At 46.8% G+C, this 25,616-nt stretch overlaps 2 protein-coding genes across 4 annotated transcripts in view; one reads left to right on the top strand and one right to left on the bottom strand.

The window, feature by feature from the left end:
- Nucleotides 1-12,283, bottom strand: part of LOC142845661 (inhibitor of carbonic anhydrase) — a 39,292-nt gene extending 27,009 nt beyond the window's left edge. Inside the window, exons 1-5 of the mRNA XM_075964834.1 lie at nucleotides 11,880-12,283; nucleotides 6,972-7,144; nucleotides 4,659-4,767; nucleotides 2,873-3,034; nucleotides 618-765 (exon numbers count right to left, since the gene is read on the bottom strand). Coding sequence (XP_075820949.1) covers nucleotides 618-765; nucleotides 2,873-3,034; nucleotides 4,659-4,767; nucleotides 6,972-7,144; nucleotides 11,880-11,922 — 635 coding nt within the window. The 5' untranslated portion in view covers nucleotides 11,923-12,283. The remainder of the gene's footprint in view (nucleotides 1-617; nucleotides 766-2,872; nucleotides 3,035-4,658; nucleotides 4,768-6,971; nucleotides 7,145-11,879) is intronic.
- Nucleotides 12,284-19,601: 7,318 nt separating this feature from the next.
- Nucleotides 19,602-25,616, top strand: part of Topbp1 (DNA topoisomerase II binding protein 1) — a 53,349-nt gene continuing 47,334 nt past the window's right edge. Inside the window, exons 1-2 of one of the 3 annotated variants that reach the window (XM_075964828.1) lie at nucleotides 19,602-19,779; nucleotides 20,606-20,691. In XM_075964828.1, the coding sequence (XP_075820943.1) occupies nucleotides 20,608-20,691 (84 nt within the window). In that variant the 5' untranslated portion in view covers nucleotides 19,602-19,779; nucleotides 20,606-20,607. Of the gene's footprint in view, nucleotides 19,780-19,991; nucleotides 20,064-20,600; nucleotides 20,692-25,616 lie in introns of those variants that run through there. The other 2 variants (XM_075964827.1, XM_075964826.1) reach the window with 2 other exon arrangements.

Raw genomic sequence — 25,616 nt, 5'->3', positions numbered from 1 at the left:
TGGGAAGCTCCTGCAGCCGGCCCGTGTCTGCAAATCCCAGTCCCCAGAGATGAGTCTGGACCACCCTCCCCTGGCACTTAGGTTATCATGAAGAACAGCATGTTATGGTCCCAGCTTTGGGGAAATAGTGAGGTCTCCCACAAAGAAGATTGTTCCTCGGGATGTTTAGGAACAGGGGTAGGCCATGGGAGGGACTCAGAATATCTGGGTGCCAGGGGTTTGTCCTGTTTGATCCTGTGCCTTTGTCTTTCTATGATGGTTGGTATTATCAAGCTAGGGATCATATAACAAAGGTCATATCTGTGAGGCAGTTTCTAGGTTAATTAAGGTGGGAAGACCTACCCTAAACGTGGATGATACGGTTTTATGGGTTGGAGCCTAGCAATGAATAACAAGCAGGAAGTGAGCGGCGTACCAGCCTCCCCTGCTCCACGCGACCAGCTGACTCATGCTCCTGCTGCCAGGCCTTTCCCATCACGATGGACTGTATCCTCTCAGACCGTGAGCCAAAAATAAACTCTCTCTTTCTTAGGTTGTTTCTTGTCAGGTATTCGGTCACAGTTACAAGAACAATAACTCATAGATGCCCAGCTCCAGAGCAAGGGATTCTCACTCACTTGAAGGCCCCAGAGTAGCCGAAGTATGGTTCACTGGAAGAGCAGGCACACTTGTCTGTCCCCTTCCCCGCACACAGTTGGCAAAGGCTGGGAAACGTCTTTCCATCCGCACAGGGGACGCAGCTGCTGGAGAAGAACGTGGCTGCTGCTGCTCAACACAGAGACACGGGCCACAGGGTGTGAGCTGGCTAAAGCCATCGGATTGTACATGTGAGAGAGTGTCCTGTCTGTGGACATCCCCCAGGACTACTCCTAGGAAGTGAATGTGTGCAGGGAGTCTGCCGTGGGTGGCAGGCAATGCCCAGGCCAGAGCGAATGGATGGATGGATGACCCAGGGGCCATGTGTGTTTGAGAACCATGCATGCTTATGCGTGTTCAGGGATCAAGCCTATGAAAATGCTCCCCATCTTGTCTGCTGCAGGGGATAAGAACTGCTGACCCTTGGGCTGGAGAGATGCCCCACAGCTTAAGAGCACTGGCTGCTGCTCTTCCAGAGGTCCTGAGTTCAATTCCCAGGAACTGTACAGTGACTCACAACGATCTGTAATGAGATCTGGTACCCTCTTCTGGCCTGCAGGCAGACATGCAGGCAGAATACTATGTATATAATAAATGAATAAAAATCTTTAAAACAAAAAAGAAAAAGAAGAACTGCTGACCCACATGGAAACAAGATGTGACCAGTTAATTTAACAACACCCCAGGACTGGAGAGATGGCTCAATGGTTAAGAGCACTGACTGCTCTTCTAGAGGACCTGGGTTCAATTCCCAGCACCCACAAGGCAGCTCACAGCTATCTGTAATTCCAGTTCCAAGGGATCCAACACCCTCATACAGGTAAACCAACGTACATAAAATAATAATAAAAAATTACCAGCCCCTACAGGGCCAGGCAGAACACTGAAGAAGACAGGAACCCTAGTAGGCCAGTCATCATGCAGTAATAGCTCTTCCTTGCATTAGACAAGAGCTCACCCCACTTACAGTCCTTCTGTATGCAGAGGCTGTGGTGGCTCATGGAATCCCTGATTCGAGGGGAGGATTGGTAAATCCTGCTGGTGAGTCAGCAGAGAAGCAAGCTAGCAGCCACTGCCTATTGCCCAGACAGAAGTCCAGTGGTATCTGTCACCAAGGCAAGAGAACACCCTGGAAAGGTCAAGATGCGCCGGGCGGTGGTGGCGCACGCCTTTATCCCAGCACTCAGGAGGCAGAGGCAGGCGGATCTCTGTAAGTTCGAGGCCAGCCTGGTCTACAAGAGCTAGTTCCAGGACAGGCTCTAAAGCTACAGAGAAACCCTGTCTCAAAAAACAAAACAAACAAAAAAAACCAAAACAGACAGAAAGGCTGTAGTCCTTTATCAGACTGTCAGACCCACACAGTTGCCTGTCCCATCCCTGTCCCTGTTACAACATGAGCACTGCAAAGGTTGACAGCACAAAAAAGTCAGGCCTTCACAGAGTACAGGATCCCGTCACCGTCTTCAAGGGCGGAAAAGATCTGGGCTCACTGTGGCTCATCCTATGCTCAAGAAGCCTGGAGCACTCCGGGGTGTCCTAGCATTAACCCAGTCATCCTATCCTTGCCCAAGCACTCGCATTAATGTATGGGAGCCTGAGGGCCTAGTGATGCTTCTGCGAGCCCCAGAGAACCTTCCGGGGAGGTTTGGAGTGAGGTGACCTTCCTTGGAGTCTTTCAAGGATAGCCTTGCCAAGACAGACTGCTGTGGCTCCTGGGAAGGGGAAACTGATGGCTCAGAGAAACGGAAGCGTTGCTACTGGGAGAATCTCAGCCAGCTCCTGTGAGCTACTGGTGCACACTCTAACTCCATCTCAGAGAACATAAGACACGTGTGTTTTTCAGTGTCTGAGCCATGGCTAACTTGCCTTATCAACTCAACTGGGTTTGGAATCACCATGGAAACACACACCTTGGGTGTGTCTATGAGGCTGTTTCTAGAAAAGCTTAACTAAAGAGGGAAGATCTACCCTGAACATGGGTGTCACCATTGATGGGATGGGAGCCAGGATAAATAAAAGAAGAAAGCAAGCTGGGGACCAGCAATGCCTCAAGCTGTTGCTGCCTGGCCTTACCCAGCATGATGGACTGTAGGCTCAGACTACGAGCCCATAAAGGCCTTCCTTCCTGAAGTTGCTTTTACTTGGTACTTTTATAGCAACAAAACAAACGACTGTGTAACCCCAGCATAATCCAGTCAGACCACCCAGTGAGGGCACCTAGCTCCAGATGCCTCACCTGTTTCCAGAGAGCCAGAAGGAAGCAGTTTGCCGAGGGGAATATACCACCCAGCAGACCAGCCCATTCCCGCATGGCAGGACTTCTTGCCCTGGAGCTGGTTCAGTTGAAATCCTGTACCCTTCTTCACCAGGGCCACAGCATAATAATGGGTCTGCAGATCTGCAGGTGAGCAGAGAGAAAGAGAAGCCTAAAGAAAATGCATTGTTACAACTAAACCTTCCAAGGCATTCGCGATGTGGAACTTCAGAGGGTCCTGGGCCCCGACGCCAGCCTCTAGCAAGAAGGGCAAAAAAAAAAAAATAGAAAATGCCTTTATCTGACAGGAGGAGAGAACTGACCCCTTTCAAGGCAATAAATTAGTATTGCAGATGTTCCCTGGCTTATAAGCTAGACTTGTTAACTTTACTTTATGGTTTGTGCCAATGCTAGTAGATCCTTCGGATTTCCAATTTGGTCTTTCAAATGCAAGAAGATCCCTTCTTCAGAAACTGGGCAGAGACTGTAAGCCATGGTGTCTGGTCAACCATGTGTTCACGGCAGGAAACAAACACTAGTCCATGGCGCCACCTTGCTAAACTGGATGTTTGCCTGGCTCGCTGTATTGAAAGCATCTGGACTTGCAACATTTTGAGTTTATGATGGGTTTGATCTGGGCATAAGTCCATTGTAGGTTAGGGTACCTCCAGGGCCATTTTGCTATGCTCTGTTTTGTTTCTGCCATTCACCTCAAGCCTGCAGAGCTAGAAGCTTGCCTGCTCCATTACAGGACTTGTGGGTGTTCCAGGGACCACAGGCTTTAGATCCTAGTCGCTGGACTGTTGCTGCTTCTATATGGCCTTTTCTTCATTCTCGGGGTCTCTGCTTACAGCTCAGTCACAAAGGTGAAGATGTGAGAGGAAGATGAGGACTGGCCCCAGAATACGTTGGGACCTGCAAGCTAGAAGTGAACTAAGCTGGGCTGTGTTCCCACATACTGATAACAGTAACACACAAGAGTGGAAAGAGGTAACTCTCCCCTCATCCACTCTGCCAGAGCTTCTCTGCACACCAGACACAGATCTGTATTGTATAAGAACCATGGGAGGCAGTGTAAGGAAAAGCTTTGTGTGTCCTTAGAAAAGGTCTCTCATTGGCACAGCCCTAGGGATGGGTAACAGGTTCTGGATAACACCCCTCTCAGGATGTGACCATCCCACAGACCACAGAACCAAGGCTGTTCCCACCAGGATCCACAAAAGCCACTGCTTCCTGTGGAGAAACACTGCAGCCTTTGTGGGCCAGTGAACAACACTGCCAAGCTGAAGAGCTCCAGAGACTTGGTCCCCTGTAATGTTAGTGTGACGGTTAATTTTTACCATCAACTTGGCTAGCTTTGCAATCACCCAGGAGACACAACTCTGGAGGAGTTTCCAGGGAGGCTGACCTGAGGAGGGAAGACCCTCCCCTTGAATGTGGGTGGCATCATTCCGTGGCCTGGGTCCTGGGGTGAGTAAAACTGAGAAGAAAGTGGGCTGAACACCAGTCTCTCTCACTGTCCTCCTCTCTCCGCTTCCTGGTTACAGATGCAATGTGGCCAGCGGCCTCACGCTCCTTCTGTCATGCCCCTCCCACCACGGTGGACTCTTTTCCAACTGTGAGCCAAAATCAGCTGTTTCTTCCTTAAGTTTCTTTGGTCAGGCATTCTGTCGCCACAAAAAAGTAACCAACACAGTTGACAAAGTCCCTGCCAACCCCCGTGGCCATCATGTCACACCAGTGACACCGGGCCCCAGCGAGAACACACCGTCTTTTGATCCATAGTATTCTGCCATGATAGGTTTCAGATTGTGGTGGGGCAGGTCAGCCTCAGCCAGCAAAGCTCCATCAATGGTCACAGCATCTGCTTTGTTGGCCTGAAAGAAAAGAGACCAGCCATGCGTGAAACTCATCACCCCCAGGGAAGACTCTTCCGGTGTCCTGCCAGAGACTCTGGCTCCATAGAATCTCCCATAGCTCAGGCCTCTTCCTCCTCATTTCTGCCTACTCCATGAGGCTCTTGAGGGCTGAAAGAAGAAGTTACCGCCACATGTAAACTGTTTTGTTTTCCTCCTCAGCCCTCAGCCAACTGACTCTTGGTTCACTAGCCTCATCCTTGGATTGCGAGGTCTGCGAATGTGGGAACACCTGTCTGTTTTGTTCCCTGGTTAATCTCAGCACATACGTGAGCAGCTAGGAGGGCAGGTATCCATATGTGTTCACAGTATGAGACCCGCAGAATGCATCCATCCTTGAAAACTCATCTGGGTCTCAGGGATCGGTCAGCCAAGGGTTCCTTCCTCCCTGCAGGAGGCAGCAACTTCACAAGCTAAGATGAAGTTGAGTCATTTCCTACCCTCAGTGCAAACCATTCCTTCTATCTCTTAGTGATTGACATCCTTTTTTCAGCACTGGAATGAACTTAGGACCTTGTACATCTAGACAAGTGCTCTACCCATGAGGAATATTTCCAGCTCTCTTTTACTTCTTAAATCTTGAGACAAGGGTTAACTAAGTTGCTCACACTGGACTTGAACTGACTCTGTAGGCTGGGAAATCCTGAGAACCTCCCCATTAACTGCATTCCAGGCCTGGGCCACCAGACTCAGTTTCTAAATTAGCTTTTAAAGTAATCTGGGTTTTTCAGGTTGTAGTTTAGCACATCCATCCCTCAGTGTCTGAGGGAGATTTCTTTTGACATGCCTGTAAAATATCAACCAAGGCTCGAATCCCTGATAGGAACCGAGCGGAGTTGTGCACACCCCATGCTAATCCTGATATACTTTAACCTGTCTTGAGACTACGGGTAAAACTAACCCAAGGTAGAAGCTGGGTAAAAAGTTGTCACACTGTGCTATTCAATGAATGGAAATGAAGAGTGTGTTCATGTTAAATGCAGATGTAATTTTAAAAACCAGTTTTTGATCTGTTGTTGTTTGACTTTACAAATTCCATATCAAAATTATTTTATAATATGTTTTCATATATACGGATGATGGATATGCATATTTGTGTGTATAACTTAGGACATCACTGAAGACACATATCAAAAGTCAACTCAAATTAACTTGGAAAAAGACACATCTAATATTAAAGGTCAAAGAACAAGATCACTAAGCTTGTGAACCACTGTCAATGCCATCAATGTCAAGATTGAAGTCAAGGGCTTTGGGGATATCCCAGTGGTCAAGACTACTTGTTGCTCTTAAGAAGGACCCATGTTCTCAGCACCCAGTAATGATTCACAACTACCCATAACCCCAGTTCAGGGGGATCCAACGCCCCCTTCTGGTGTTGGAGGGCACCAGGCACATACATGGTATGCAGACATACAACATACATGCAGGCAAAACACTCATAAAGTAAAGACAAATATATATAAGAAGGAAGGAAGGAAAATAGGAAGAAAATGGAAAGCAATATGAATGAACTAGACATGAACTCCAACCATCCCCAAGGAATCCAGTTCACAATGGCTTTTCTCTGTTTTCACTCATTTTCCTTTCCTGAGTTCCTCTGCAGATTCCAATAGCAGATGCAAAAAGAAGTCTGAGATAGTTTAACCTGCTCTGCAATGGCATAGGGACAAATGGCTATGACAAACCCGTCTCTACTCTCCCATTATCTGTTTCTGTTTGTCTCTGTCTCTCTCACACATACACATGTGCACACACACACACACACACACACACACACATGCATGCACATACACAGAGACAAATTTCATAATTTTAAAAAAACAGCTTTTTGCACTTAGAAATGCAAACCCCACCAGCTATGGTGATCCACATCTTAGTTCCAGCACTCCGAAGTCAGGAACAGAAAGTCTATAAGTTCTGGGCCAGCCTGCTTTGTATAGAGAAATTTTCTTATTTATTTTTGAGTTTCTATAGATTCTCTTGGTGTATTAGGTTTTGGTGTGTCGCAGACATGTTGCTAAACTTGAAGCCCATATTAGCTGCTCGATTAAGTTTATGACTCTTGCTCCGGGTGAGTGCTGATCAGCTGTCGTCTCCCCTGCAATAAAAATTATGGAAAAAGAAAAGGCGCAAACTTTCTTCTGCTGACAGCAGCGACTTACCGAGATGTCCTTGATGCACTCGGGGTACGAGGTTTTCATCACACAGCTAACAGATGGGCCATCTGCAGGAAGGACTTTCTTCATATTGTCACTGAAACTGGAGCACTTGGTGGCCTCACGATCTGACACAACACACCATCTTACAGTCTTCTCCGGAACAGCCAGACACAGCCCTAGGGGAGAGATAGTAGAGATGTCAGGGACCCGTGGCTCTCACCTTCTTCTGCTGATGAGGGGCTGACTGGCTAAGGGGGCTGGATCCACAGCTCAGAGAGATGGTGCAGTACTTTAGTCCTTCCAGAGAGCTTGAGTTCAGTTCCCAGACCTGAGTCAGACAGCTTATAACCTCCTGTAGCTCCAACACTAGGGGATCTGGCACCCTCTTCTGGCCTCTGTTGTGGGCCCTGCACTCACATGTACAACTCACATAACGTGTGTGAGTGTGTATGTGTCTCTGTGTGTGTGTGCAATCAAAAATAAATACTTTAATGCTTAAAAAATAGAACCGATTGAATGCCATCTACAAACTACAAAATTGGCTATTTTCCTCATGAGAATTCTCAGGACCCATTTTTTTTTTGCTCTCTCCTTTCCTTTATATTTAAAAAGAAAAAAGTTCAAATCTCAAAAAAATATAACCACAGGATTAGCAATATGACACAGAAAGTCCACACCTAAACAGATATTCAAAATTTGACAATGGGGACTAAAAAAAAATAAGCACACAAATACCCACGGCAACACTATTATTTTCAATAACTAAACAGAAAGACCTTCAAGTGTGCATCAGAGGAAGAGTGGATGGGTGCTGTCATGTTCTAAAGCCTGAATGAGTCTCAAAAGCAGCAAGTAAAAGAACCCAGCAAAAGGGCTCCTGGCAATGCGATTACATCTGCGCAGAATATCTAAACAAAACATGCCTGTAATTCCAGTTCCCTAGAGGCTGAAGCACTCTATCTCAAAATAATCAAACAAACAAAAAACTAAGAGGCTGGAGAGAGGGCTCAGAGGTTAGAGCACTGGGTGCTCTTGCAGAGGACCCAGGTTTGGTTTCCAGCACCCACATGGTGGCTCACAACTGTTTGTAACTGCTTGTGGTATGGTATTTTGAATGTAATTGGACTCCATAAGCTCATGGGGAGTGCTGCTATTAAAAGATGTGTCTTCGCTGGAGTAGGTGTGGCCTTGATGGAGGAAGCATGTCGCTGTGGAGGTGGATTTTAAGGTCCCATATATGTTTAAGCCACATCCAGTGTCTCAGACCACTTCCTGTTGCCTGCTGGTCAAGATGTAAGAACTCTCAGTTCCTTCTCTTGCACCGTGTCAGCCTGCACGCTGCCTTGCTTTCTGCCATGATGATAATGGACTAACCTCTGAACTGCAAGTGAGACTTCACAATTAAATGTTTTCCTTTATAAGAGTTGCTATGGTCATGGTGTCACTTCACAGCAATAAAAGCCCTAAGACACTCTAGCTCCAAGTGATCTGATACCTTCTTCTGACCTCCCTAAGGCTCCAGGTACACACATGGTCCACAGCTGTACATGAAAAAAACACACACAGAGACACAGAGACACAGACACACATATAAAGTAAATACATCTTTTTAAAAAAAACTAAACTAAAAACAAAGCCAGGGTGTAGCTAAGTTGGTAGAATGCTTGCACAGCATGCAAGAAACCTTGGGTTTGATCTCCAGCACCACATGAACTAGACATGGTGGTGCATGTGCTCTTCAGGTGGAGGCAGATAGCTCAGCTACATATTGAGGTCAGCCTGGACTGCATGAGATCCTGTCTCAAAAAGATAATTCTTTTCTAAAGAAAGTAAATTGCTCATCCCCATGTGCTGAGGGGAGAAAGAAACCATTGCTGTTCACTCGATAGGGGCCAAGTTCTCTTTTGAAGTGATGAAAATAGTGCTGGTTAGTTTTTCATTGCCAACTTGATAAAACTTGGGAAGAGAGATCCCAAGTTGAAGAATTGCCGAGATCAGATTGGGGCAAGTCTGATTGTCTTGATTCATGACATACATGGGAGGGTTCAGTCCACAGTGGGTAGCACCATCCCTAGGCAGATGGACGTGGGTTGTATTAGAGAGCTAGCTGATAGAACTGGAAAGATGGCTCAGTAGTTAAAGGAACTTGCTCCTCTTTCAGAGCTAGTGTTGGGTTCCTAGCATCCATACCAGGCATCTGACTGTGTCTCCAGTTCTAAAGGATCTGATGCTCTCTTCTGGCCCCAAGGGGCACTGCACACAACTGGTGCACATAATGACAAACACACTCACACACATACACACATGACACACATAAATCACACACACACACACACACATGATGTGGGATTTCTCTCTGTATGCTTGAATACCATTAATGAATAAAGAAACTGCCGTGACCTGCTGATAGGGCAGAACTTAGGTACGTGGGGAAGACGGAACTGAATTCTGGGAACAAAGCTGGTTTGGTCTCAAAGCAGGGTAGGCTCAGAGCAAGGCCACTATTGCCTTTGAACAGGACTATTGTCACGTGACAAAGACTTCATCATGCATCTGGCCTAAGCACTGCCATATTGACATCAGACTCCATTTTACCTTCCGGGTGAAATAGAGTTCAGGTTCCCAAGCCCTGGGGGAGCTGGAAACCTTCCAATAGCTAACCACCCTCCTCCCTAAGCCATAGAAGCAGCCGTTATGCATCTTTAGCTCTCTAGAAACAATATGGTTGTTCCTGACCCCAGAAGGAACAAAAGAATCTGATTGGTTGGACTCAAAGACTTGCATTGGATGTCAGGTGACAGTGATGGAGCTCTCAAGGAAGCTCCTAATCTCTAAATCCTGATTGGTGAAAATTGTAACCTGTAACTTGGCAGCAAATGTGTTGTGGGTTTTGTGCTTATAACCCCTGCTTCTGCCTCTGCTCGGGGCTGCCAGGAGAAACGAGGCTCCCGAGCCCTCGTCCTGCAGCCCTGATCGTCAGTGACCGCTTATGTGGTGAGTTAGTAAAGTCTTTGGCACCCATAAGTGCTGTCCCTCTCCTTCCTCGTGGGGCACAACGAGCTAGGTGGACAGTCACTTTAGGACTGGGAGTTGTGCTGAGCCGCGTCTAAATCACAGCAAGATCATCATGACCTCAAGGTCAAGCTGTTGCTTGATAATCCTCAACTGCCACTATTCCAGGACACTGTCGCATTGAAATGCTGCCTGACTGCCTACATAGAAGCGCGCGCGCGTGCACACACACACACAGCTTCTTAGACTACCTCTGTGCAGACAGTTTCTATCGTCTTGCCCACGCTGGCTGTACCGCGGTATAGCTAATAAACTCTACTTCTCCTTTCTTCTGTCTTTGGTAAACTCATTCGCAGCCTGTGCATCACTGGCCCATCACTACTCTGGCTTAACAAATAGAAATGTGTTCAAGAGACTGTACACAAACAAGCGAAGGGTGGGTGGAGTCTGCTGACACAGACAGGTGTGTTGACAAATAGAAATGTGTTTAAGAGGCCGGGCGATGGTGGCGCACGCCTTTAATCCCAGCACTCGGGAGGCAGAGGCAGGCGGATCTCTGTGAGTTCGAGACCAGCCTGGTCTACAGAGCTAGTTCCAGGACAGTCTCCAAAGCCACAGAGAAACCCTGTCTCGAAAAACCAAAAAAAAAAAGAAAAGAAAAGAAATGTGTTTAAGAGACTGTATACAAACAAGCGAAGGGTGGGTGGAGTCTGCTGACACAGACAGGTGTGTTGTGAACAGCGTTCCTCCACTGCCCACCTGACAAAAGCAAAAAGAGGCAGGTCTGAGCACTCTGTGACTCTTTCAGACTGAAGGGAAGGGCTGTGGGTGGCCTTCCGCTCACTCACTGAATGGAGAAAGTTCTTGAGCAAGGCTTAGGATATGTGTCTTCTCTGTCATCTGTCCCCTGGGTAAGCTGTTTTGGTTGCTTTTGTCACTTGTTGGACTGGAACACTGCATTTTGAGGAACACAGACTCCAGCCCCTGATCTGGTGGCCTGGAGACAGGTCATGAGGGAATGGGATCTAGAGGGACATCTCTAGCCTCTCAAATGAAAACACAAAGCCTTTTGGGAAAATGAGCGCTTTTGGTCAGTGCCAACATTGCCAGGAGATGAGGCAGGAAGAACAATGAACACAACTCCTGTTTAGGAGAATTCAGAAAGAGACCGCACAGCTGCATTCTGGGAGAGACTGACTCCCTTGGTGCTGCAGGTAGGCACACAGTCCCTACCATTGCTGCTGCCTCTTCTGCATGCTTGGCTCTGTTTACCCTCCACCTCAAGTAAGATGTCTACCCTAGATATCATTTACCACAGCCTCAGACCAGGCAAAGCTAAGGGGAGGATGATCCAATCATGGTTGAGCCAGGGAGGGCTCTTCCCTGGAGGAAGGAGCTCACTCTCCTGACCCAAGAAAGAGCCTCCGGCATTTATGTGTTTAGAATTCTGCCTGCCTCTAGCCACATTACCTCATTCTTCCAGCAACTATTTGGGGGGGGGGGGGGGTAAACACAACATTTAAAAAATATCTGTATCATGTGGATACCATGTGTGGAGGTTAGAGGACAGTTTTCAGGAGTTGGTTCCCTCCAACTATATGGGTTTTGGGGATCTTATGTGATAAGTCATGGTATTGGTGCCTTTTGCCGCTGAAGCAGTAAACCGGAGTTTTACACAACGAAATCAGCTTAGAGAGGGCAAAGGGCAGCCCCGGGGGTTACACAGCAGTACGTGGCAGGTGCATTCCAATCCCGAGTGATTGCTCTTCCCTGGGATCATAGTCTGTCCGGCCACAGTACAGGGTCCCCGAGGTGGCTGGCCAGTTAGCAACACCTGGTCCCCTCCCTCATAGAACCCGGGAGAGAGCCGGCACCCCGCCTGGCTCTCAGCACACTCACCTAGGGTCCCCGCGCATAGGAGGGCACAGACAATCAACCTCATTCTCAGCTGTGTCTTGGTTGCGCTTTCTCCAGCCTAGGTGCGCTTTCCCCAGAAGGCAGAAGGTTGACTGACGAATCTGCCTACTGGGAAAGGTTCTTCAGTCCCAGTCCGGGCTGATCGCCACCGCCACACCCTCCATCCCTTCCTTATCTGGCCAAGCAGAAACCCAGGCTGCTGGGGACCGCTAAGCCTGGGTCCCTGGGTGAAAATAGTGGTTCTCAGGGAAAGCTGGTGTGCCCATGTATGCGACCTTAACACAATTTTCTTTCGGGAATTCTCACTTCTCCCTAAGGACTCTGGGTTGATCAAGCAGTGGTCCTCCTGCTGTTTTGCCACCAAGCGCCAGTGGCGCTGTCCTTTCTGTGACACAGTCCGCAGTCCGTAGTTCCCCTCTTCCCACTGTCCCACCACAGGCCGATAGTGTTGTCTCAGTTGGTTGAGGCCTGGGTCAGGCACAACTCCGACCCTTGCAGTGTTTCTTGCCTTCACAGAAGCATCCCTGTCCACAAGGTATGATCTCTGCCTAGGAAAAAATCTGATAATTTTAAGTAAAACTTTAAGAACTTCGAATTAGCTGGGCAGTGGTGGCATATGCCTTTAATCCCAGCACTCTGGAGGCAGAAGCTGGCGTATCTCTGTGAGCTCGAGGCCAGCCTGGAATACAGAACGAGTTCCAGGACAGCCAGAGTTGTTTCACAGAAAAACCCTGTCTCAAAACACCAGAAAACAAACAGTTTGCAGTTCCTCTTCATTCTCATATCTGTGCGTCTTGTGCTTTAACATTGCAAGGACTTCTGAACTGAAAAATGTTACCTCTTCTTCTCTGGAAAAGGTTACATAAGAATAGCAATTCCCTTTTCCTTAAATGTGCATAAAACATCAGCGATGACGTCCCCTGAGTTTAGAGCTCTGCTTGTTTTCAATGACACACTAAGCTCTGTCCCCTCCCCTCCTCTCTCTGGGGTACCCTGGATTAAACCCAGGGCTTTAGACCTGCTAGGCAAGAGCTGCACCAAAGAATAATTGGTCAGTCCTTCACTTCTGCTCTGAGACATGATCGCACTATGAAACCCAAACTAGCCTCACATTCACGATCCTCCTGCCTCAAGATCCCCAGCAGCTAAGATTAGAGATGTGCATCACCACACCCAGATTGATTTTTATAGCTATAGAAATAGTCATATTTCTAATATTTTAAATATGAGTATAGGGAAGAATTATCTTTTATTTATTGTGTTTGAGCATTTTGGCTGTCTGAATGTCTATGCACCACATGCGTACCTGTGGAGACCACGGGATCCTGGAGTTACCAATGGATATTAGCCACTTTGAGAGCTAGGAATCAAGCCTGAGTCCTCGGGAAGAACGACCAGTGTCCTTACTGCTAAGCCGTCACTTCCGCCAAATATCATCTTTTAAGAAATTCCTATAGAGGCTGAAAGATGGGTCAGTCAGCTGAGCGCTTACTGTGCATATATGAGGACTTGAGTTCAGATTCTGGCATCCGATTTCAAAACCCAAGCAGAAGGGCTGGAGAGGTGGATCAGAGGTTACAAACACTGGCTGTTCTTCCAGAGGACTCAAGTTTGATTCCCAGCACCCCCATGGGAAGTTAGAAATGGAGATTTAAAAACACAAAATTCTCTTTAGCTGGGCGTGGTGATGCACACCTTTAATCCCAGCAAGGGAGGCACATTTCTGAGTTCAAGGTCAGCCTGGTCTACAGAGTTCCAAGACAGACAAAGTTCGTACACTCACGTAGTGTACAACTCAAACAGGCACACACATACATGTAAATAACAGCTCCCACATACAAACTTCTGGCTTTGTTGATTTTTCCGTATTGTACACTCATGTTATTGCATTGATTTTTGCTCTACTGACTATCTTTGGATTTTATCCTTTCTCTAGTTTTTTTTTCTTTTTTTGGTCAGGTGACAGGGTCTTGCTATGCACTCAGTCTAGCTTAGAACTTTCTGTTCTCCCAATTTAACCATGAACATTTGAAGAAGAAACCTTCACCATTCTAATCCTGGGTTAGGCTATGGTGCCTGGTAATGATATCTGATATAGGACTCAAGCATTTATCAAACAGGTGAATAGATGCACAGAAATGTCCAGAAAATAGATTGAGCAATCTCTTCTGTGGGCCTGTAAGCAAAAAACATTTGGGTCCAGGGGTGACCATTCTTCCTGGAGTTAATGATCCACCTAAAGCTAATACACCCCAAATCCATAAGGGTCAAAGTACCTACTGGCCTGAGTGGAACGTGCTCTGAAAATGTCTCGTGTCCAGGGACAAGCTCATGTAGAAAAGAAAGGACATCCAAAGGGCTAAAGTCATGGGCACAGGCTGTCAGTCACCAGATGGAAGGTTAGAAAAGCTGGACAGCATGGCTCGAGTCTGTAATTGCAGTGCTTGGGAGGCAAGAGAATCAGGAGGGTTTTTTTTTGTTTTGCTTTTTTTTTTTTGCTTTTTTTTTTGAGACAGGGTTTCTCTGTAGCTTTGGAGTCTGTCCTGGAACTAGCTCTTGTAGCCCAGACTGGCCTATGAACTCACAGAGACCTGCCTGCCTCTGCCTCCCGAGCGCTGGCATTAAAGGCGTGCGCCACCACCGCCTGGGTGAGAATCAGGAGTCCAAAGGCAGCCTTAGCTACACAGTAAGTTTGAGGCCAACATTGGCTACATGAGACTCTCTAAAAAACACCAAACCAAACCAAACCAAAATCTGAAAGGTTAAAAGAAGGAACAGTTTTGAAAATTTTTGATCTTCGGGCATGTGTTGTTTCTGTGTACCAGACACTATGCTATATGTTTTCTTAATGCTAATTTGTGATAAGTTCCTAAGAAGTATTTGACATTTCTTTTTTGCATCCAGGAGGAAAGGGAAGCAGAGAAGTTAAGTGATTTGTTCAAGGTTCAATGAGTAGTATGTCAAAGTAGGAACCTGCTTCCACAGTTCATGTATTTGCACCTGGGCTTGGGTATTTGTCACAGGAATAGTTTTACACCCTAACCCTAACTCTAAGCCTAAAGGAAACTTGTTTCTCAAATTCCTGAGGAATACTGGCTTTTATCCAATCTCCACAAATCTAGCATTCAGTTTGATTTAAACCAAGATTGTCATTTTTGAACACATGCACTCCCTGAGAGCTAACAGTAACTAATTCAGAATAGGTTATGTTGGCACCAGCTGCCATAAGACTTGCCTTAGCCTCAGTGGTTTAATGAAGCAATTGACTTTTTACTGGCATATAGATCGGCTGGCAGCCATGGTGGTGATTCATGGGGGTGGTATCCTTTCAGTCACCCAGAGATCTACACTCAGAAGTATGACATTAAAAAAATAGTGTGTGTGTGTGTGTGTGTGTGTGTAGCCAATTTGTAAGAGTTGGTTCTCTCCCTCCAACATATGGGTCTGGGGATTGAACTCAGATTATCAAGCTTGGAGACAACTTGCCCTTATCTATTGAGCCACATCACTAGTCCCAGCTCTTCCATTTTTAACGTGTGTCAGTGTGTTATCTAGAGTAAGAAAAAATGTGGGACACGGTGCAAGAGGTTTTCACAGAACTGGAAATGATATATACGATTCCTATACATGTTCTATTGGCCATACATAATTCAGTCATACAGCATTCATTCATAATTCAGTCATACAGCATTCATTCAGATCATTGGTTTTCAACCTGTATGTTGTGACCCCTTTGGGGGTCAAACAATCCTTTCACAGGGATCACATAGCAGATATATCTGCATATCAGATATTTACATTATGATTCATAACAGTAACAAAATTACAGTTAGGAAATAGCAACGGAAATACTGTTATGGTTGGCGGATCATCACAGCATGAGGAACTGTATTAAAGAGTCGCAGCATTAGGAAGGTTGAGAACCACCGACTGGGATGTAAAGTGGACTCATTGCTTATTACCATCCAAAGCCTCCACCAGCTCACTTAGGAGTGAGTTCCTCAGTCCCCTTTTCCAGCTGCATCTGTGCTCCTTAGAAATGGAATCCCTGGCTGACAACCTCTTTCCAGCCCAGTACAATGTTATGTAATGAAGGCTGCTGTGCAGTGATTTCCTCTGCATTGAAACAGTCATCATGTAAGACACAGGATGTTCATGAAACTTAGGAGACTCAGAAAATGTAGAAGACTCACAAGGACCCTCCACATGATAAAATAAGCAGCCAGCATCTGCTAGGAAGGAAGAGTCTCTTTGTAGTTGCTCGCAAGTTGGACAGTCATCACAATGGTGGGGGTGGGTCTTTCAGTGGCACAACTGCCTATGAGTTGACTGTCTGTTATCCTGCAAATAACCCCAAGTTTACCAGGCTAACTGCATTTATTTCCTTGGTTACCGCTTTCTAGGACAGTCTTTTCTTTTTTCACATTTCTCTGGGAATAGTAACATAAAAGGAAATAGTTTTAGTTTAGGTCTCTACATGTTAAAAAAAAAAAAGAAAAAAAAACAGTAACTTCTTTTTTTTTAAAGATATGGTCTCACTAAGCACAGGCTGCCTATGTGGGCCAGGATAATACTGAATTTCTGCTCCTCCTTCCTCCACCTCCAAGTGCTGGGATTGTGGGTGTATCCCACCACAGAGGATATGCAATGCTTTGAATTGAATCTGGGCTTTGCACATGCTAGGCTACCAACTGGGTATACCCCTAGACTCCAAACACACTTTTTACACAAGATTTGTTTGTTTTGGTTTTTGATACAGGATTTCCCTGCATAGCCCTGGTTGTCCTGTACAGTCACTCCGTAGACTAGGCTGGTCTCCAACTCAAATGATCTGCCTTCCTCTGCTTCCCAAGTGCTGGAATTAAATGTGTACACCACCATGAGATCTTTCTAATGGTTAATTTGATAAGTAAAAGACCATAGGTTTTTAAATTTTATTTATTTATCTATTTATTTATTATGCACGTGCCAGAAAAGGGTGCCAGATCTCATTACAGATGGTTGTGAGCCACCATGTGGTTGCTAAGAATTCAACTCAGATACTCTGGAAGAGCAGCCAGTGCTCTTAACCTCTGAGCCATCTCTCTAACCCGACCATAGTGGTTTTTGTTTTTGTTTTTTTTTTTTAATGGGGAAATGAGACAGGAAGAGGAAAGACATTCAACAATGTGTTAATAAGTCAGTTACTACTGCTAAGACTGAGGCTTAATTCCACTGGGGAAAGTCTAGGGACCAGAATAAGTAGTCCCATTCAAGGGGCACACAAATGAAGGTTTTCTACACCATCCTGCCTGCTATTTTCCATGGGTCATACATCTTCCTGACATCTGCTTTGTTGTGCAGGCGCTGCAGACTCCTCATGCCAGGAAACACCTTCATGCAAAGAAACACTTGCTGGCTGGTGGAAATTCCCAGAGGTGTGTCAGAGGCATGTGGGAGTCCAAATGAGAAACGCCTCCCATGGTCTTGGGCATTTGAACAATTAGTCCCCAGTTGGCCGTTGTGATGACTAGTTTTATGTCTTGTTGAGACAAATCAGAGTCCTTTGGGAAAAGAGAAACTTTAGTTAGGAAATGCCATCACTAGATTTGCTGTGGCCTGTGTTCTTGATTGATGTGGAGGGCCTAGCTCACTGTGGGCTGGTGGTCCTGGGTGCTGTATGAAAACAGACCAAGCAAGCCAAGAGCTGTAAGCCAGTAAGCAGCACCTTTCCATGGCCTCTGCATCAATTCCTGCCTCCAGGTTCCTGCCTTCAATTCTTGGCCTGACTTTCCTGAATGATGGGCTACAAACTGTATGATTACATAAAACTCTTATTGAGTTACTTCTGGTTATGGTGTTTTATCACAGCAATAGGAACCCTGAAACACTGGTACTGATGCAGGAGGTTTTTTTTTTTTTTTTTTTTTTTTTTTTTTTTTGGTTTTTCGAGACAGGGTTTCTCTGTGGTTTTGGAGCCTGTCCTGGAACTAGCTCTTGTAGACCAGGCTGGTCTCGAACTCACAGAGATCCGCCTGCCTCTGCCTCCCAAGTGCTGGGATTAAAGGCGTGCGCCACCACCGCCCGGCGATGCAGGAGGTTTAAGAGGTGCACAGTTGAGGGCTGTAGTGACCAAGGCTTTTCCTGAGGCCTTGACGTACAGAGAAGGAACGTGCTTGGCAGACTCAGTAATGCCCTGGGGCCAGGGCTATGAGGGATCTGAGGCTTCAGTTCCTGAACCCAACTCTTCCCATCTGAGGGACTATGGTTATCAGTCCAAGGCCACTGTGTACCTGTTTGTTATGTTCTTGAGATACCCTGTTCCCCTTGGGCTTCCTGTTGACTTTGTCCCGTTTCTCTCCTGGAAATAGTATATAAGATGCTGCACTTTTAATAAGCTTTCTTGGCATGAGACACAGCTTGAGAGACCTCCTAACCCAAAATTTTCTATCTTCTTTATCTTCTCATCGAATGGCCACCTCGCACTTAGGACCCTATCACTGAGGAAGGACCTGCTAGCCCAGGTCAGTGCAGTCATTCTTGGGCAAAGGGCATCACTGGAGGCTGGATTTTAGGAATAAAAAGACTTGCCTACTTGCAGTTTGTTCTGTCTTATGTTTATAGTACAAGGTGTGAGTTCTCAGCTGCCAGCTGCTGTAGTGATATTTCATGTGTATTTTAATAAATAAAGCTTGCCTGAAGATCAGAAAGTAAAACAGCCCCACTGGTCAGTCTTACAGACCAGGCAGCAGTGACACACAGCTTTAATCCCAGTAGTCACACTAGTTGCTATAGAAAACACATCTTCTTATATAAATGGTGCCAGGGAAAGTAGATATTTGTATGTAGAAGAATTAAAAAAAAAACTAGATCCTTCTCTCACACCCTGCCAAAAAAAGAAAAAATCAACTCGAAATGGATCAAAGACCTTAATGTCAAACCTGAAACTCTGAAACAAAAATAGGCAAGTACTTTATGAAAAGGGCCCTAGTTGCTCAGGAAATAATACCAACAACCGACAAATGAAATGGGACCGCATGAAGTTAAAAGGCTTTATACAAACAACAACAACAAAACAAAAACAGTTAATGGGCTAAGTCCACAGAATGGTAGAAAATCGTTGCCAGCTACACACCTGACAGAGGATATCTAGAATATAGGAATTAAAAAAAAAAAGTCTGAACAAGTAATCAAACAAACCAAGCAATAAATTAGCGTGTCTATCATCACCCTGCCTTCTTTCCGTTACAATTTTTGGCCGTGGTAAGGAGTGACTATTCTTATGGAGGAGGGAAACCCACCAGATCAGGAGGGTCAGAAAGACCTTGACCTAATTCCCCCACCTACAAGCCTCGTGGTAACGAGTGTGTCACTTCACTTTCCTTGGCCTTAATTTGAACACTTCAAAAGTGGAGCAGCCGCCATCAGCTTCAGGAGTGTTTTTCGTGCAAAGCCCGGCATACCGGGCAGCCATTTGCCGCAGGACCCATTGCTCCATGCGGGGCCTTATTTCTGCACATGTCTGGACTTCTGCTGATCGGTCTGCCGGCCTGCAGCGCCTCGCTCTGCACCGTGGGGTCCCGCCGGCCACGCAGGAAACAAAGCACACGCTCTCCAAGCCTCTCCGGACAGAAAACGCGCGGCACGCCCCCTTCCGACAGCTCCACTTCCCCTCGCTGGCCTTGATGACGCCACTTCCTCCGGAAGAGGTGTTGCGTTCGCCTGGTTGGCGCGAAAGTCGGTTCCTGGCCTCAGCGCTTCCGGGTTCTGCTGCGTTTTCTTGGGGCTGGGGGCGTCCCCGGGGGCGGGGGCTGCGCGCCGGGCTGGCGCCCTACTCCAGCAGCCGTCCCGCTAGCCGCGCGCCCCCCGACTTGGTGCCTGTGGGCCCTCAGGCTCCACCGAGGTGAGCGAGCGCTCGCTCCTCCGGGCCGACTGGGCGCCCGGCGTCTCTTGCGGCCTTCGCGGCCCTGGTAACCGGCGGGTGGGCCTCAGACACCCGGGAAACCGCGGCCTGGACGTCCCACGAGTCTGCCCTTTCCCTGTGATCTGGGGACAGTCGCGTGGGCCTTTCGGGGGATCGTGCATGACTTTCCACAGTGACTACTCGCGTTTAAAGTCAGTTGACTGAGGAGCAAGTCTTGCGGCCCGCGGGTCCCTGCAGCCTCTCTGTCAGTCTTGTAGCCCGGTGTAAGTCAATGTCTGTTAAGTGAGGGGTCCACAGCAAGGGCCTCAGTGTATTCAGTCAGGGACGTTAATTTTGTTTTTAGATTTGCAAGGATTCGTGTTGCCTCCCCCACCCCATCTCCCTTCTTCGACTTTGCCCACATTCTGGGGTCTTTTGCAAACATCGTGAATGGAACCGTGGGCAGAACCAGATGTGTATTTCTCAGGCACTTTTGCCTGCGTAAGAAAATAGTTGATATACAGGCTGGGTGGTGGTGACTCACGCCTTTAATTCCATCAGGCAGAGGCAGGCCGATCTCTGAATTCGAGGCTGTCCTGGCTACAGAGCGAGTTCCGGGACAGCCAGAGCCACACAGAGAAACCGTGTCTCAAATAAATAAATAAGTTGATTTGAATTGAACATTTAATTCCCTACATAATTTATTTTTGTTATTTTTAGAAACCCTGTCCCAAATAAATAAATAACATAGTTGATTTGAATTGAACATTTAATTCCCTCCTAACTTATTTTTGTTCTTTTTGACTGCCTTATTTTTACAGTTCAGCAATGTCCAGAAATGACCAAGAACCGTTTTTTGTGAAGTTTTTAAAGTCTTCAGACAATTCAGAATGTTTTTTTAAAGCTCTTGAGGTAAGAATAATTGGATATGTCTTTCTTTGATGCTATGAGCTCATTTTTCATGTTTTAAATATTTTTTATTTGTTGGATTTTTCTATCTTAGAAGTGGATATTTTAATGGAATTTTGCTACAGCATGTGCTTAATACAGGTTTATCATTGTTACTTAATTTTTAACGAAAGTAAGTATACCATTTTGTATTGGGGGGATTGAAATCTTTTATGATAATTGAATGTTGACTTGCAGCTCTCTCCCTCCCTCCCTCCCTCCCTCTTTCTCTGCAAGTATGGGTGTGGATGGGTTTGTGGGGGCGGCCAAGAGGTCAATGCCTTCTGATGTCAATCTCCACCTTATTTTTTTGAAGCTTGATTTGAAAATCCCTGGATTGGAGGTTCCTCCCCTGATGCAGAAAGCCAAATCCAGCCGAATTAATGAAACCAGGTTTAATAAACAGAGCAAAGCAACTGTGGGTGACTCTCAGGGGAGGTAGGAGAGAAATCACTTGGCAGGTCCAGGGATCAAGTCTTAGATACCCCATAAGCGTGGTCCTGAGCATCTCAGGGAGAGGAGCTGCCGCCTGCTGGGCTTCTGAAGGCGGGGTCTGGAGAGGGAGAAGTGAGGCTGGATTCCCAGCTGAACATCAGGGCATTGTTGAGAATGGGGGGGACCAGAGCAGACATTCCCAACAAAGATCACTGGGATCCTTCTAATTCGCCCCAGTACTGGGATTACAGGAGCACTAAAAGGCAGAGGATTACTGTGGATACTTGGAATCCAAGCAGAGGTCCTTGTGCTTGCACAATAAGCTCTTTACTGACTGAGCCATCTCCCAACCCTCTTCTGCCTTGGAGTTCTTGACAGCTGTTTTGTCTACTAACCCCATTGATTCTTTGAGCATTAAGAAACTTTGCATCACAGTGCAAAAGTTCTGGTTCATTGCTGAAAATGTGGTTCATTATTCACAGCATAGTATGAGATGGGAGTGAGGATGGCCTTGCATTAGGTTTATCAGTTCATGCTTGTAGACAAAAATACATCATTAAACATTCATTGGTCTGTGTGTGTGTGTGTGTGTGTGTGTGTGTATGTGTGTGTGTGTATCTGTGTACATGCGTATCACATGTGTGGATATCAGAGGTGTAGTTTACTTAAAAACGCGGCAGGAGAAAGACGCCGTGCTACAGAGTTCACGCGGAAGGGTTTTATTAGGGGAAAGGGAACATAAAAAGGGGCGGGGCGTGGGGCGGCCTGCCTCTGGGGACAGGACAGCAGAAGAGAAGGGGGAGGGAGACAGGCAGAGAAAAGGGGACAGAGAAAGAGATTGGGGATAGGCAGAGCCCTTTTTAAAGGGGACTCAGTGAATGTGCACAGGGGGTGTTCTTAGTGGCTGCAGCTGAGGAGGTTTCCAGTCAGAACCCCAAGGGCAGGGCAGTAGCCTGATGTTAACATTCCTCCTTTTTATTATAAAAATATAAGGCTGGGATGAGGATGCCATATTCTCAATACTACTTCCTGCTAACGTGGGGGGGCATTGTTTATTTTGGGGGGACTTGGGAAAGCTGGGGTGTTGGCTTCCTGGGGTTTCTGGCTGTTTCACTTCACTGTCCATGCTCTGTGGAACCATCAAGCACCTCCTAGACCTGGCAAAATGCTGTTGGAGGTGAATTCAGGTCGACTCCCTAGGGCTTACAGCACCTGATCCTTTCCTATCACCACAGCATCACCTGGATGTGTTTAATGGTCTTACGCCTACAGCTCTATGGCCAACAGCTGGTAGTCCTGCCACACTAACTGATTAGGAATGGTTAGTGGGTCTCCAAAAACCATCCCAATGGGAGGGAGCAAGGAGGTATAGATGATAACACAGTTCCCATGAATGAGGCAGAGAAGTAAGACCCAAGGGGCTGCAATTCCTCGCATCCCAAGAATTCAGAGGGGGTCTGAATTCAAGATGGCATAGGCTACTTTATGTTTCATCAGACTTACAGACCAGGGGCCAAGGCCTCTGAACCCGAGAGACACAGTCGCCTGGTGCCAGGACTTCAAGAAAAGCCAGAAGGTGAAGAGAGAACTATGCTCGAGAAATGAAGCCTCACGTTCAGGGGAATTGTCAGAGGCGGGTGGCCCTGCCAGAGACCCAATTGCTAATATTGAATGGAAGATGAAGCCATCAGTGAACGAGAAAGCAGATTTGTTGTAGGTGGAAGAGAATGGATCTGTTGAGGGTGGAGCAGGTGGGTAGGGTCCCAGCATGAAGTGACTACCTTTTCACGAGCCCTGCCACTGAGCAAACATGCCGCATGCAGCAGAGTTAGTGTAGGAGGTTTATTGAGGAAGAGGGAAAGCAGATGGGTGAGGGATGATACCTCCTCCATCTGTCAGGATCACTGGCAGAATGTTGCAAAGGCCTCGTAAAATAGCAGGATATAGAGTGCCGGGAAGCAGATTTTTAGTAGCCTTATTCCCCTTGAGTGAGGCAGAACAAAACCAGTGGCTTTTATCAAGCGAGGATTGAGCAGGAAAGGCACAAGCCACTCATCAAGGAGTGGGGGCTGTAAGGCAAAGCCTGAAGGACCAAGGATCTGAGAAAGGCACAGGCCACCCAGTGAGTTGTTATGCAAAGGGTGGGGGCTGAGGGCTCTGAGCTCAAGGACTCTGAACCCTAAGAGCCATGGTTGCCTAGAATCAGAACTTAAGCCAAAAGGCAAGAAACCAGAGAGAGACGAGTTATCCACTCTTGGGAAATAGTGCCGGTTCTGGATGAAGGGACCCAGAGATCCAGAGAAGTGAAGCTGTGTTTTGTGGCCCGTTTCCAGGATCCTGGCATGCCTCAAACTGCCTGGGTTGGGGAGGAACGAGTGATGGACCCAATGTTTATTTAAAATGCAGAGGGAGAAAGATGTGCGACAGAGTTATCGTAGAGGGGTTTTATTAGGGGAAAGGGAACATAAAGGTGCGGGGGGGGGGGGGCCTCTGGGGACTAGACAGCAGAAAAGAGAGGCAGAGAGGAGAGCCAGGCAGGGAGGGGGGCAGAGCCCTTTTAAAAGAGAAGGCAGTGAATGTGCACAGTGGGTGCTCTTAGTGGCTGCAGCAGAGGAGGTTTCCAGTCAGGATCCCAAGGTCAGGCCAGTAGCCTGACTACAGCTTGAAGGAGTTGGTTTGCCTTCTAATGTGAGGTCCCGAGGATTGAACTCGGGTCCTCAGGCTGAATGGCAAGCACTGCAAGTAGCTGCTGAGCCAGCTAACAGGCTCAAAACATTCATTCTTACAGGGAAGAAATAAAAATATGCATATTTATAAAATGCCAATGTTCTTTTCCATCACAGGCAGATTCAGGGGCTAGAGGAAGTGCTTTTTGGAAAGCAGGAAAGCATTTATTGAAAACTTGGGTGTGTTGCTTAGTGATGTGGCATTTGTATGATATGTATAGAATCCTGGTTTTGGTCCCCAGTGCTGCAAAACAAACCTACTATGGTCACAAAAGGTATCTTTGAGGAGGTGGCATTTAAGCAGACCTGATTGAAGTGAAGAATCACTTCAGGTGAAAACCCAAAAGGAGAGTATTCCCTGCAGTAGGGCCCACACAACCTCTGAGGAGGGCCTTAACCTGCTCCAGGCAAGGGTATGGGGCTGACTGGAATTAGCCAGGGGGCTAAACAAAAAAGATAAGTCTGGGGAGACTCGTGAGGGCTGAGTTTCTTGGTTTTGAAGACTGTTAAGAAATGAAGATTTGGCAGCGGTGGTGGCGCACGCCTTTAGTCCCAGCACTTGAGGCAGAGGCAGGTGGATCTCTGAGTTCGAGGCCAGCCTGGTCTACAAGGGCTAGTTCCAGGACAGGCTCCAAAACCACAGAGAAACCCTGTCTCGAAAAACAAAAACAAAAAAAAACAAAACAAAACAAAAAAAAACAGAAATGAAGATTTGGTCTTGATCTTGAGACTTTTGGTCAGAACAGTTTGCCAACATGACAGACACAAAGGGAGAGAGGAGAGGCACCTGGTATATGTTCTCTGGGGTTTTTCCAGAAACATAGTTGGGGACGGGAGATAAGGCTGAGGTCCCAGCCCTCATGTCAGGGAGCACACGCTCCAGTGATCCGAAGCTCCTGCCTAGCCTCTGAGGGCACATGCATACATGTAGTAGACATGCACACTCAAGTTTGTTTTAAAATGAAAACATGGAATTGTTTCTTTGTCATGGATTGGATTGAATCTGGGTTTTGTGTATGCCTCACAATGTTACTATAGCAAATTTAGAGGAATCAGTCTACAGCATTGCTCACCATGCTATTGGCCTTGTAACCAAGCAAGTTAAGGGTGAGATTCTTAAGAGGATTAATGCTTGAAGAGAGCGCGTTAAGCACTCTTTTTTTTTAAAAAAAAAAAAAGAAGATGTTATGTATACAATGTTCTGTTTGCATGTACACCTGCAGGCCAGAAGAGGGGACTGGATCTCATAGATAATTGTGAGTCACCATGTGGTTGCTGGGGCTTGAACACAGGATCTCTGAAAGAGCAGTCAGTGCTCTTAACCTCTGAGCCTTCTCTCCAGCCCACATTAAGCACTCTTAAGAGCTGAGACAGCTTCCTGGGATCTGTGAAGGAAACCAGTAAGCCAAAAAAAGGATGTTCCAGCCTGTTCCACTCAGAGAAAACACTGAGAACAAATGGGAAGAAGCCAGTACTGCTAGAGCAGTTCCCTGTGACTTCATGGCAAAAAGAAGTAAAAGAAGCCAGGCGGTGGTGGTGCACGCCTTTAATCCCAGCACTCGGAGGCAGAGGCAGGCGGACCTCTGTGAGTTCGAGGCCAGCCTGGTCTACAAGAGCTAGTTCCAGGACAGGAACCAAAAGCTACGGAGAAACCCTGTCTCGAAAAATCAAAAAAAAAAAAAAAAAAAAAAAAAAGAAGAAGAAGAAGTAAAAGACCTAAACTATTAA

The sequence above is a fragment of the Microtus pennsylvanicus genome, chromosome 3 (assembly GCF_037038515.1).
Source record: "Microtus pennsylvanicus isolate mMicPen1 chromosome 3, mMicPen1.hap1, whole genome shotgun sequence".
Classification (NCBI taxonomy): Eukaryota; Metazoa; Chordata; class Mammalia; order Rodentia; family Cricetidae; genus Microtus; species Microtus pennsylvanicus.
The sequence above is the reverse complement of the archived record's forward strand: the minus strand, read 5'-3'. Positions and strand labels throughout refer to the sequence as shown.